Here is a 12,998-nt window from a genome sequence, read left to right as displayed (position 1 = left end):
GTTACAGTGCCACCAGAGGGTAACAAGAGTGTTTTCCTGAATGTTTCTGTGTGTTTGTGTTGTCTGTTACGCTGTTTGGCTCTCCTGTAATGCTCAGGTATACACTGATACCTAACATAATAGCAAAGGTTCAGCTCAGCAATTTGCAGCTGGAAGATGTCCAGTAGCTACAAGGGATCAGATTCCCTTCTGTTCTGCTTTGGACTTCCTGATTTAAATGAATGTGGAGTTGTGTCTCGGGCAATTTCTTTCTCTCTGTACAGCTTCTGTTGCTATCTCTTAGAAATTTGTGTTTTATGGTTTTTAAAAAGTACTTGAATTACTTGTGTTCTAAAATGCTTCTGTAGGTGTACATGACAAATCTCATAGATCCAAAAAAATGATCGTCGGCTCATGGGCTGCGAGGTTAACTCTTGAATTATTACAGTTTGGCCAGTTTAAAAAGAGCAATCCGGGTACAACAGCCAGGACTTGACTTTACTATGTTGTTTCTGATCTTACTCCTTTTTTCAGTTTGGAAATCACGTAAATGTCTTATTGCTCTTGTTGCCATCCCTGAAATTGCTTAGTTTCTCTCATGCACTCAAGCTTTACATACATTGGTGAGTTCTCCGCATAGGTTTCCTTTGAGGAATGATGGGAGTAGCTAAGACGAACAGATTTTTAGAAAGTTACGAGGTGTTTCTGTGAAGTAAATTTTAAAAAAATACTAGTCTCATCAGACCTGATATATATTAACAGTTAAAATATATTGGGGAAGGCAATTGCAAAATACTTTTCGGACAGACCGCCAAGAAATTATTGCAGAAATATCAGCCCACATAAGTTGTTCGCGCCTGGTATTTGCATGGTATTAGAACTGATTTTTTAAATATCGGGTTACTCCTGAATTTATAGAAAAATGCTTCTTCAAATAAGGCAAAATCTAGAAATGGCATGATTAGCTAGGAGCCTGGATAACAGGGTTTAAATCCTACTTCTCTGCTCTGTATTCACAAGTCACATTGACGTGCTCTCCCTTCGCGTTAGGGACCCACAGAAGTTCTTCAAGATAGAAGCTCATTGTACCTGAATATAGATTTTACAGCATTGTAGGGGTGCCTCAATAAATACATTTTGTTGGAAAAGAGGATGGTCATGTTTTGGAGAGGATTTTGCTTTTAGTAGTCAATTTCCCTGCATGAATCCTGTTTTTGAGGGTTCTTATCCTTAATTCTTTAAGCTTTCAGAAATGCTGTTTCCTTCCACCAACAGAGCTCAGAGCTGGTGAAATAATTTAGTAACAAGTAAAGAAAGTATGGCTTTGGGCAAGTCACTTAGGGCTCCTTTTACAAAGGGTGCGCTAGTGGTTTTATCGCATGCACCGGATTAGCGCGCGCTAACCGGAAAAATACCACCTGCTCAAAAGGAGGCGGTAGCAGCTAGCACACACGGCAATTGTGCTCCTGGGATAATGTAAACTCGTTATGATAATTTAATTTCTGTGTAAACGTAAGACCATGGAAATCCTTATAGGGGTGATGATTTCTGTCTGGCTCTTTTTAGCTTCTGTAGATCACTGTCACTTATGGTTGTAAACTGACCAGTAATCAAATGTATAAGCTGAAAAAGTGCCTAAATAGAAATTAGCAAGTCCATACACACGTGTTTGCTGCCTTCTTTCTTGTGTTAGAGAGAGCTGCACGGGAATGGGAATTGCATGAATTCCTGTAGGAATGGAAGAAGTTGCTGTGAAATTCCTGCGGGAGGATAGTCTAAATCTCTGGTGACTTCAGAATGAGGTTTGGAGTGCACTGAGAAGTGACTGGAGCATCAAAATGAGGATTGGAACATACTGGAAAAGGCAATTGGAGCGCCAAAAAACCCACAGGAGTTGGGAGGAAAGAGAGGGAGGCCTGCAAGCACATTAATAACAGCATTGACCCCTGCAGCTCTGGGTGGAGATTGTGGGGATAGGATGGATCTTAGTGGGTATGGGGTAGATTCCATTGGGAATGGGTGAAATTTCTGTTCTTGTACAAAGTGAAGCATTCTCTCTTTCTCTCACACATGCAAAACAGTCTGATTCTTGCTTTCATACAGAAACAGATTTGGATAGTTATGCTTTGTGTAAAGAGCCTTTTTCAATTTTGTATTGCTCCTTGGGCTTGCACCTGACAGGTTTCATCGGCTATAATCCTATCTGCGTTTTGAAGTACTTTAGCCAGTTACATATAAGTGAATCTGGTTCCTAATTTTCAGGGGTTTGCATTTGTTCTATGCTGGATGCCTTGATTTATTTTCTTTGTCACTTATGTGTCTTGCTTTGTCTGAGAAACCCTGGAGAAATTCCTGATTTACTGGGACTGTGTTCAGGTGCCTGGTCTGCATTCAGTATACATTGCACTTTTCTTCCTGTGGAGGTAGGTGCATGCCTTGTGTACCCTACTGGTGGCAGGATTTGAACTCAGCTCAGGCCTTTTCAGTAGAAGTTCATTCAGGTACAGTTGATACTGTCCTGTTCCCAGAGCTCTCTGTTTAAGCTTGCCCTTGAAGCAGAGGAGAGTGAAGTGACTTGCCCAAGGTCAGAAGAAACATGGCTTGCTGGAATTCACTGTGTGACTGTTGTATTTTCAGCAGTAGTTGATGTGTTCCTCTGCTGCTATATGTATGAGCATGCAGACATAGCCAGTCTGAAACAGTTTGTCAGTGGAAGGAAGTCCCTTGGCCACTTTAGGATACAGTAACTCTGCTGATACAGATAGTACGATGCTGTGTCTGGAGAAAGCATTTTATGTTACTCTGGTATGTTGTACATTCTTCAGTCATGTCTATGAGCTGATGTACCTATGCAAATGCCAATAAATCTTAAAAATTTATTAATTAATTAGGATTTATTTACCGCCTTGAGTGAACTCCTTCAAGGAGGCAAGAATAGGTCAAACATATGCAATAAATAATTGCAATAGACAATTAGATAATAACAGCTATACAGGATATATGCTACATTTTGATTACATATACAATCTTCTAATACTTTAAGGGATAAATGGAAATGTTTGGGTTTTATTTTTATAATCCTTCCTCTGCTTTCAGACTGAAAGGTTCCCTCTTGATCCTTCTCAGCACACGTTCATTCCTGGTATTCTGACCTTCTCAAATTATATATATTTTCTGTACCACCAACTACAAGGACAGTTTACATTCTAGCTGCATTTCACAAATCTCAATTCAAAATAATCAAATAAAATCAATATGACTTAGATATATGGGAGTATCCTGCCCTCACATACCCTTTAGTGTGTTTCTGGCAGGGTAGTGAGGAGACATTATCCTCTTTTGACTGTACAAAGGGTGTTGCCGCCCTGGAATAGTCCGCCTGAAGAAATGATAGAAATAACACAGTGAGTGATGACAGATAAAAGACCAGACAGGCCCATGTGATCTGCCCAGTAGTGAGAGATGGGCAAAAAAATTCCTATATGGAACCAGCATGAAATGTGTAGTGAAACCTGGGCTGTGAGCTGGAAGGTTAGCAGCTGTTTTTCTTTTTTTCTGACCTCTTCCCATCTCAGCCCAGTCATTGGAACAGCTTTTCCTGTTATACAGTATTTATTTATACTGTCCTGAGTGACTGACCCAACCCCTTGTAATGTAATCCAATCTTGATCTGAATAGGTAAAGGTGGAATAGAAAACCTGATTAACATAGCATAACATTTTTAAAATCCCTAACTTTGAATGGGTTGCAAAATCATATATCGTATATACTTGAATATAGGATGAGATTTTTGGGCCAAAAAAAGACCCAAAAATGGGGGTCTCGTCCTATATTCCAGTCATCATCCGACCCCCCCCCTCCCCCGACTTGATGCAGGCATCTGATAGGCCGGAACAGGAGAGATCCCTACCATCTGATACAAATAATTTTTTTTTTACCCCTTTGCATACCTTTTCTGTTATCCCTGGTGGTCCAGCAGTGTATGGGCAGGACCGTGCTCCTGCTCTGCACACCTCCTTCCAGGCTTGGGGCTCGCGGCATGCAGGAGCGAGGTTCTCGAGCTCCTGCATGGCCCTGTGCTGCTCTCTGAATGGCAGCCACCAGTTCTCGTGGGACCTGGCGGCAGCCATTCAGAGTGGTGCAGGGCCGCCCCGGAGCTCGAGAACCTCGCTCCTGTGTGCCCCGAGCCCTGAAGGAGATGCGCAGGGAGTGCGGTCCTGCCCATATACCTCTGGAACAGTGTTCCCTCTAAGGTGAGCGCATGAGCAATCGCTCACTATTTTCAGTGGCGTCGCTCATACGCGTCGTTCTGTCGCTCACTCGAGGGCGGGCGGAGGTGAGAGGAAGCGGCGGCGGCGGCCTATATTTTAAAGTTGAAAGATGCAAGCTGGCAAAAACAAAATGTTGAGTTGGGGATGGAAGAGATGGGCACAGTTAAGTGATTTACTACTTGACTGGTGGGATTCTTAAGGTGAGGGCAGGAAGACACAGGAGAGATGAGATGCAGCATGCATGCACCTGTTGGTGAGTAAAAAGTTTGACTTGTGTGCAGAAATGGATGGTCAGTGAATTGACCTAAGAGGGGTTTTGTGAGCGTAGCAACACCAAAATTGTTTTGGATATCTTTATTTGATAAAGCGCCTTTTCTTCATAGATTTCAAAACGGTTTACTCCTCCCTCCATATTCACGGGGGTTAGGTGCAAAGCCAGCCCACGAATAACTTTAGGGCTGACTCTGACCCACCCCTGCCTCCTGGATCTCTCTGCACCTTACAAAAATGGCTGCCATGTCTTCCTACTGGAATCTCGCAAGACAACTGGAACTCATGGTAGCCATTTTTGTTCATGGGGCAGGAGCAATGGAGGATCACTTTTGTCCCACTTCACTGATAGACCGACCTACCACCAGGCTTTAAAAGTAAGGTGTGGAAAGGTCTGGGAGGTGGAGTGGGTCAGGGTTTAGAAACTCATGAATAACCGAAGTTGCAAGTCCTAAACCTGCAAATATAGAGGGGGGCTTGTACACTGAATAGTGAGCAGGTACTAAGTATTTTCCCCCTCTGTCCTGGTGAGCTAACTATGGTACCTGAGGCGATGGAGGGTTAAGTGACTTGCCCAGGATCACAAGGAGCACTGCTGGGATTGAACCCTCAACTTTAGGATGCTGAGGCTGCAGCCCTAACCACTAGGCCACTCCTCCACTCCACTTGACTGCATGAATTAATTGGGGAGAGAGAGAGAGATGAGATGTGGATAATGTTTGTGGTAATAGTCTGTTCAGGAAGGAAGAGGTAGATTTTGGTGACGATATAAAGAAGTGAACTTTTTAGAGTATGGAGAAGAACCAAAGTTGTCGGTGTTATCCCCAGCAATAAAGGATAAAAAAGCAGAAGTGGGTTTGTGAGGAAAAATGATAAACTCTTTCTTGACCTTGTTAATTTGATGGTGGAATATTCAGGTAGTAGTGTCAGACAAGCAGGCTCAGATTTGGTGCTGGATTTCTAGTGAAATTTCTAGTTTAAAGAGGTAGATCTGGGAGTCATTTGCATAAAGATGGTGCTAAAATAGAAACTGGCACATTGCTACCTTCTCTCTTGTGTTAGAGAGCTGGGTGGAGATTAGAACGCCAATGAAGAGGTTCCAAGACAGAGCTTTGAAGTACATGGATTTCATAGTGGGAGAACCCACCAGAGCACATACTAAAGCTGAGATGGAAGAGTTTAAGAAGAAAACTAAGAGAGCATAAAGTACTGAAATCCACGTGAGAAGCAGGTGGGGATCAAGTAAGAAGGCCTTTGGATTTGGTCAGGAATAAGTCACTGTAGAATATAGGAAGTGAAGCAAGAATAGCCATACTGGATCAGACCAATGGTCCACAGTGGCCAATCCAGGTCACAGGTACCTGAAATAAAACCAAATATTGGCAACATTCCATGCTACCAGTTCCAGGGCAAGCAGCGACTTCCCCTATGTCTGTCTTAATAGCAGACTCTGGACTTTTCCTCCAGGAACCTGTCCAAACCTTTTTTTAAAACCAGCTACGTTAATCACTTTTACCACATCCTCTGGCAATGCGTTCCAGAGCTTAACTATTCTCTAATATGAAAGAAAGTCAAGGCAGGAGATGTGAACCTGCACATTTAAGCCTAAAACAAAAATTAAGGAATTCTTTAATTTTGACCAAGTAGCCTGATTCACTTAATGAGAGTGGAAAATGAAATGGTTTCTCAGCCTCCTTCGTTTTTCTTTCTATGATGTCAGTTGACAAAACCCCAGCCTTTATCTTCCCAACACACCAGTTTGTGGTGTTCTTTGAAACTGCCACATTAGAACATTTCTTCCATTACAATAATGAACTAAGAGACTTTTGGAGTTTGTGGTCTATTGAATCTGTGGTAATGGAGCAGGTCAAGACCATAGATGTTTTATCAAATAAATGTAACCTTGAACAGCCAGTGTAGCTGCCGTGTGCAGAATGGATAGTGTACATGCTCTGATGTGACATTTTGGCAACACTGATGGTATAATTTATTTTATTATTTTATTTATTCAATTTTCTGTACTGTTCTCCCAGGAGAGTTCAGAATGATTTACATGAATTTATTCAGATACTCATGCATTTGGTGGGCTCGCAATCTCTCTAATGTACCTGGGGCAATGGGGGGGATTAAGTGACTTGCCCAGGGTCACAAGAAGCAGTGTGAGTTTGAACCCACAACCTCAGGGTGCTGAAGCTGTAGCTTTAACCACTGCGCCACACACTCCATGTTGTGATGTCAGATTGTGCAAAAGCTGCATAGCGCCTGATATTGTAGAGTATAATATTAATCTGTCCCTGTTCATGAGTGAAAGGATGTTGGGGAATAAAATCCTTTCATTTTTATTTTAGGTGTGATGCCCTAGCATAATGCACATCCCCAAATTCTTCAGGCATTAGTAGAGAGCTCATAATTAAGTGCTATGGTGATTAGCAAAATCTTATATCTAAAAATGAGTAGGAGTTATAAAATTCAATGTGTGCTGTGGAGCAAAATAATTATTTTGAGTTTTGAAATTGTAGCTGGGTAATCGTGGCAAGCATATCTTAAAGAAGGCACTCTGTTTTGTGAGCCAGAGCCTGGCAGCATAGAAAAGATATAGATAATGTTTCTAGTAAATGATTCATCACTTTGCATTCACTATGCTAGTCCTGGTGATCTGATTGGAAGCCAGATTTCACTTGTCTTCTGATTGAATTCATTTTGATCTTCATGTTTAGTGCATCTAATTTTAGACCCTGTAGTTTGCCCGTGAACTTATCAAGTCTGCTTTATATTTTTGTTTTACAGAGGAAACTGAGAACACTGAGTCACAGTTGCATGGCTTAAACTGTTGCACATCTCCTAAACTAGTGATTTGAGTCCCGTGGGTTTATGAACAATTTAAAAGGAGACGGAATTGAACAAGTGACAGTATTTATGAATTTTCTGAGACGTATGCTGGGTGCCTGCTGATGGAGCCTTCCGGCAGTGAGCAGCCCTATGATGACCTTGATCCTGAAGGTAAAAATAATGACCAAGAGGCCAAGAAACTGCCTGAATCTGAACAAAAGTTATCTAAAATTACCCATAATGCTCTGGAGAACATTAATGTGATTGGCCAGGGCTTGAAGCAACTCTTCCAGCCACAGCGTAGGAGGTCATCTGTCTCTCCTCATGATGTGCAGCAAGCACAGACTGATCCCGAGCCTGAACCAGATCTGCAGAGCCAGACTGCTGGCACTGAGGCAGATGGACTTCCTCAGCCTTCTAGCCAGCCCACTGCTTTGAACCGTGTGCTGCTGCAGATCCGAGCACCTCCGAAGATGAAGAGGGGCACCAGCCTGCACAGCAAGAGAGGGAAGGCAGAGCCCCCGAAGGGAAGCCCACAGTTCAGCAGGAAGTCTGGACATGATATGATCAGCCTTCTGCATTCGGGGCGGCCCAGGTCCTCATCCACCACCGATGCCCCCAGTAGCTCATCCATTCTAGAGATAAGCAGCATCTCTTGTCCCCCCAGCGAGGAACCAGTGGAACAACGGGTAAGTTGCACTTTCATGTAAGTATTTTATGAAATGTCACAGTGGTTGAGCAGACAACTCTTGACTCTTTAATTCATTGCTAATATTGTTTATTAGAAATATCTTTCCACACAGAGGTAGGCCTGCAAATTCTCTTTAAAGGGTTGAGGTGGCTTAGAAAAGTAGCACATTCAAAACAAACAAAAAAAGTTTCACTTGTATAAAGATCTCTTGACTAAAATAAATCTATCTCGGATTTTAATTCTTGATAATACAGTATATAGCCTATCTAACCAAGTAAATTCTAAAACTATCTCTATAACAAGTCTCATCCACAATAAGGTTTGTTTCACCCATTGTTCAAACAGCCAAATTTTAATTTGTCTGATAAATTTTTTTATAGTATATTTCTAATTGGATTTCTTTTGTGAGCCTGTTCCCATTTTGGGGTACCAGTTTCTTCAGTGTTTGGTTTCTAGTTGATGCCAACTTAAAGCATTTTACAGAAAAAATCTCCAGAAAAAAAAAATCAAGTTCCAATCTCTCAGATCATTGAGGGATACAGACCCTTGTAGATGAGGGCTAATCCACATTTCGCGTTAAAAAGGTAATAAGAAGCTTCAATGTACATCTAAATTAAATGGGTAACCTGTCAAATCTTTTAAAATCGGAGAGGCTCTGTCCTATCTCAGCCATGTTGATAAGCTGCTGCATTGTTAAGAATTTAAGTCATTTTCTTAATCCTATTTAAATCCAGTTTCATTGATCTATTTTTGAGGTCTTTTTGGGGTACCTCCAAAGCGCATTGTTGCTAATTGTTGACTGTAATTGCTGGGGTCACTACGGTGGCAACAGTTCTCTCTCTTGCTTTCCACAGGCTTGAGCTGAAAGTCACAGGGCAGCCTCATGCTTCCAGTGCATTGTGGCTTTGTAATGTTAGACTAATGTTTCCTAGATTGTGTGCTGTGCTATTCTGCAGTTGGAAGCGTGTGCTGGTACTGGAAGCTGTTGGCTATTTTACAGCATAATAAAGAGGAAGTTGGACAAATGTTATGCCTCAGTAAGCAGAACCAAATCTGCAATGTAAGGGCTGATATATAGGGTTGTTTTTTTAACAAAAGGACTCCATCTCTAAATAGATTTTGTTTAATAGCTGAGCAAGCAGATTGCACACCTGGCTTTGGATTACATCTATTTTAAAAAATTTGTTTAATTTATGTTTTTATTCTGACTGACTAGGCAGATTACAAATCACATGCACAAATACAAGTTAACACATAAAATGCAATACAAAATCAGTTTTAAATATAAAAAAACAAATACACTGTAACTAAAATATCTCATATTGATGAGTTCTTGTAAAATCAGCTAGTTTGAGTAAATGAATTTTTAGCTGTTTCTTAAGAACATAAGAACATAAGCAGTGCCTCCGCCGGGTCAGACCATAGGTCCATCTTGCCCAGCAGTCCGCTCCCGCGGCGGCCCAGACAGGTCACGACCTGTCCAAATCACCAGAAGGGGCCCCCATGCCACCTTGGTTTCCTATTGAGTCCTATCTTCCCATCAAAGTCCTAGCCCTCCGGTCTTGCACATGCACGACCTGGTCGGGTTTCTATACTTATTTTCTGGTTAGCTTTCTCAGTATCCCACGATCCCTTTATCCCTCAGGAATCCGTCCAGTCTCTGTTTGAATCCTTGTACCGTACTCTGCCCAATCATGTCCTCCGGTAGCGCATTCCAAGTGTCCACGACCCTTTGGGTGAAAAAAAACTTCCTTGCATTCGTTTTGAACCTATCTCCCTTCAGTTTCTCCGAATGCCCCCTCGTACCTGTTGTCCCCTTCAGCCTGAAGAATCTGTCCCTATCTACCCTCTCTATGCCCCTCATGATCTTGAAGGTCTCTATCATATCACCCCTGAGCCTCCTTTTTTCCAGAGAGAAGAGCCCCAGCCTATCCAACCTCTCGGCATATGGGCAGTGTTCCAGCCCTCTTACCAGTTTCGTTGCTCTCCTTTGGACTCTCTCGAGTACCGCCATGTCCTTCTTGAGGTACGGCGACCAATATTGAACGCAATATTCCAGATGCGGACGCACCATCGCTCGATACAGTGGCAAGATGACTTCCCTCGTCCTGGTTGTTATGCCCCTTTTTATGATGCCCAGCATCCTGTTGGCTTTTTTTGAGGCCGCTGCGCACTGTGCAGATGGCTTCAGTGATGCATCCACCAGCACTCCCAAGTCTCTCTCAAGACTGCTTTCTCCCAACAATGCCCCCCCCCAATTTGTAGTTGAACAACGGGTTTTTTTTCCCTATATGCATGACCTTGCATTTTTCCACGTTAAAGCGCATTTGCCATTTGTTCGCCCAGTCTTCCAGCTTGTCTAGGTCCCTTTGCAGGTCCTCACACTCCTCCCTGGAGCTAACTCTGCCGCACAGTTTGGTATCGTCTGCAAATTTTATAACCTCGCACTTTGCCTCCTTTTCCAGGTCATTGATAAATATGTTGAAGAGTAACGGCCCCAGCACCGATCCCTGCGGCACACCGCTCGTGACTCCCCGCCAGTCAGAATATTGGCCCTTCATTCCGACCCTCTGCAGTCTACCCGACAACCAGTGCTCTATCCATCGGTGCACATCCCCTCCCACCCCGTGGTTCCACAGCTTCCTAAGCAGCCTTTCATGTGGCACCTTGTCGAAAGCCTTTTGAAAATCGAGGTAAATGATGTCGATGGGTTCCCCATTGTCCACTTGACTGCTTATTCCTTCAAAGAAGTACAGAAGGTTCGTTAAGCATGACCTTCCCTTACAGAATCCGTGCTGGCTTGTTCTCAGTAGGCCATTTCTCTCAATGTGCTCGCAAATGCCGTCCTTTATCATAGCTTCCACCATCTTCCCTATAATTGAAGTCAGGCTCACCGGCCTGTAGTTCCCGGGGTCACCCCTCGATCCCTTTTTGAAGATAGGTGTGACATTCGCCAATTTCCAGTCCTCTGGTACCTCTCCAGTTTTCAAGGATAGGTTACAAACATGCTGGATTGTGCCTGCTATTTCTTGTCTTAGCTCCTTCAGAACCCTCTGACATCTCTACTCTGTCTCGGTGTCAGAGGGAATTTCCATTCCCTTGGACCTGTGATAGAAAATGCAGATTCTCTAGTATCTAGAAATTATAGCTTTGAAAATGTTGAAGTCTAGAGCTGAAATGAGCCTTCAGACCTAAATGTGTTGGTTAATATATCTTTAACACTTGATTCATGTAGACTGGATCATGTTGAAGTAACTGCCAAATAAGCTTCCAAATTTTGAATCTTATACAAGTCTGTCAGCCAGTACAAACCATACAATTTAGTAGTAATTCAACCTTTTCTCTGCCTCTTAGGGAGAGGAGGAGATAGCGGATGTTATGGATGGGCAGACTGGCTGGGGCCATTCAACCTTTTATCTGCCATCATGTATCTCTGTTTCTATAATGTCTAGGAAAACCACTATTTCTGTACAAATGGGTCATCCCTTCTTAGAGAAAAGACTGAATTCTGTACTTGTGACATCACTGGATAAGCTGTGGTGCCTCCTGGAAGGTTCCAATGTTTTTCTCTACCTTCAGCAAGCAGTATGTTGCTGTTCAGTGCCTCTATGTTCTTGTCCAGGCCTAGCTCCCTGCCTTGCTGGTCACCACTGCACAGTGTGGTTGAACCTAAGGCTTATGGATTTGGTCTTTGCCTAGTAGAGAACGGAGCTTGGTGCCAGAGCCGTCAGTTTGCACTTGATCTACTGGCTGTGGCTTTAGGCTCAGTCCCCAGGGACCTTGCCCGGTGCTGTGGGTCCTTATCCCCCCACCCCTGCATTGCTTGGCACCCCTGTTAAAATGGATACCCCCGTGATACCATATGTTAAATAATAAAGGCTTTTACTAATGATAAGGGAATATTATATCTTTAAATCCCAGGTTTCTTGTTCAGTCTACTTTAAAAAAAACCTAGAATAATATCTGCTTCCAATTATGCCAATTCCACTCATATAAACTCACATTCTCTCATGCATCTAAGCACAAAAAGTAGTGCAAAGTGCTCACAAAATGGCTAAAACTTAGCTCTTTGTTCAATTTCTTATTCAAAAATATTCTGTCATCGCACTTGTTATACATAATGCTATAAGAGAAGGGAATAAAGTGCACTTATCTTCTCAAACAATAACTCCTCTTCCAAAGATATGGAATGCGATATTTGGTGCTGTCAAAAGTTTTCCTTATTGTCCATTAACTTCTGTGCTGCCAAAGTCCCAACTAGGATCCCGGTTTTGCCTAAAAGCCTTCTTCAGGGGGTAAACTACAAAACAATAACATGAGTTAAACAAACTTTAATAATAAAGGAATGGAACAGCAGGACTTAGAAGGTAAAGATTAGGCACTGAGAGTTGATCTGAAGAGAGGGAATGGAATTCCCCATAGTTTTCACCTTTTCTGTTTCGTTCAGAATTCTGTAGCACAACTGAGATTGGGCTGTAAACAGCATGACTATATCATGCCCTCCCAGCAAAAACTTCACTGGCTAACAGACCCTCCAATTGACCAGAGTACTTAACAAAATAAAATTACGAAACATGTAGATAAGCATGGTTTAATGGGACAGAGTCGGCATGAGTTCAGCCAAAGGTAGTCTTGCCTCACCAATTTGCTGTATTTCTTTGAAGGTGTGAATAAACATGTGGATAAAGGAGGAGTGGTTGACGTAGTGTATGTAGATTTTCAGAAAGCTTTCGACAAAGTTCCTCACGAGAGTCAAGGGATAGGTGGCAAAGTTCAGTTGTGGATTAGGAATTGGTTATTGGACAGAAAAGAGAGTAGGATTAAATGGCCATTTTTCTCAATGGAGGAGGATAAATAGTCTTGAGCTGAGGGATCTGTACTGGGACTGCTGCTATTTAACATATTTATAAATGATCTGGAAATTGGAATGACGAGTGAAGTGATTAAATTTGCAGATG

The 12,998-nt window shown here is 42.5% G+C and overlaps 1 protein-coding gene across 2 annotated transcripts in view; it reads left to right on the top strand.

Annotated features, from left to right (window-relative positions):
- Positions 1 to 12,998, top strand: part of TMCC1 (transmembrane and coiled-coil domain family 1) — a 96,292-nt gene that overhangs the window by 14,194 nt on the left and 69,100 nt on the right. For both annotated transcript variants that reach the window (XM_033926265.1, XM_033926264.1), the window contains exon 3: positions 7,308 to 8,038. In XM_033926265.1, the coding sequence (XP_033782156.1) occupies positions 7,472 to 8,038 (567 nt within the window). In that variant the 5' untranslated portion in view covers positions 7,308 to 7,471. The remainder of the gene's footprint in view (positions 1 to 7,307; positions 8,039 to 12,998) is intronic.

This window comes from Geotrypetes seraphini, chromosome 17 (genome assembly GCF_902459505.1).
Source record: "Geotrypetes seraphini chromosome 17, aGeoSer1.1, whole genome shotgun sequence".
Classification (NCBI taxonomy): domain Eukaryota; kingdom Metazoa; phylum Chordata; class Amphibia; order Gymnophiona; family Dermophiidae; genus Geotrypetes; species Geotrypetes seraphini.
This window is presented reverse-complemented; position numbering and strand designations above follow the sequence as displayed.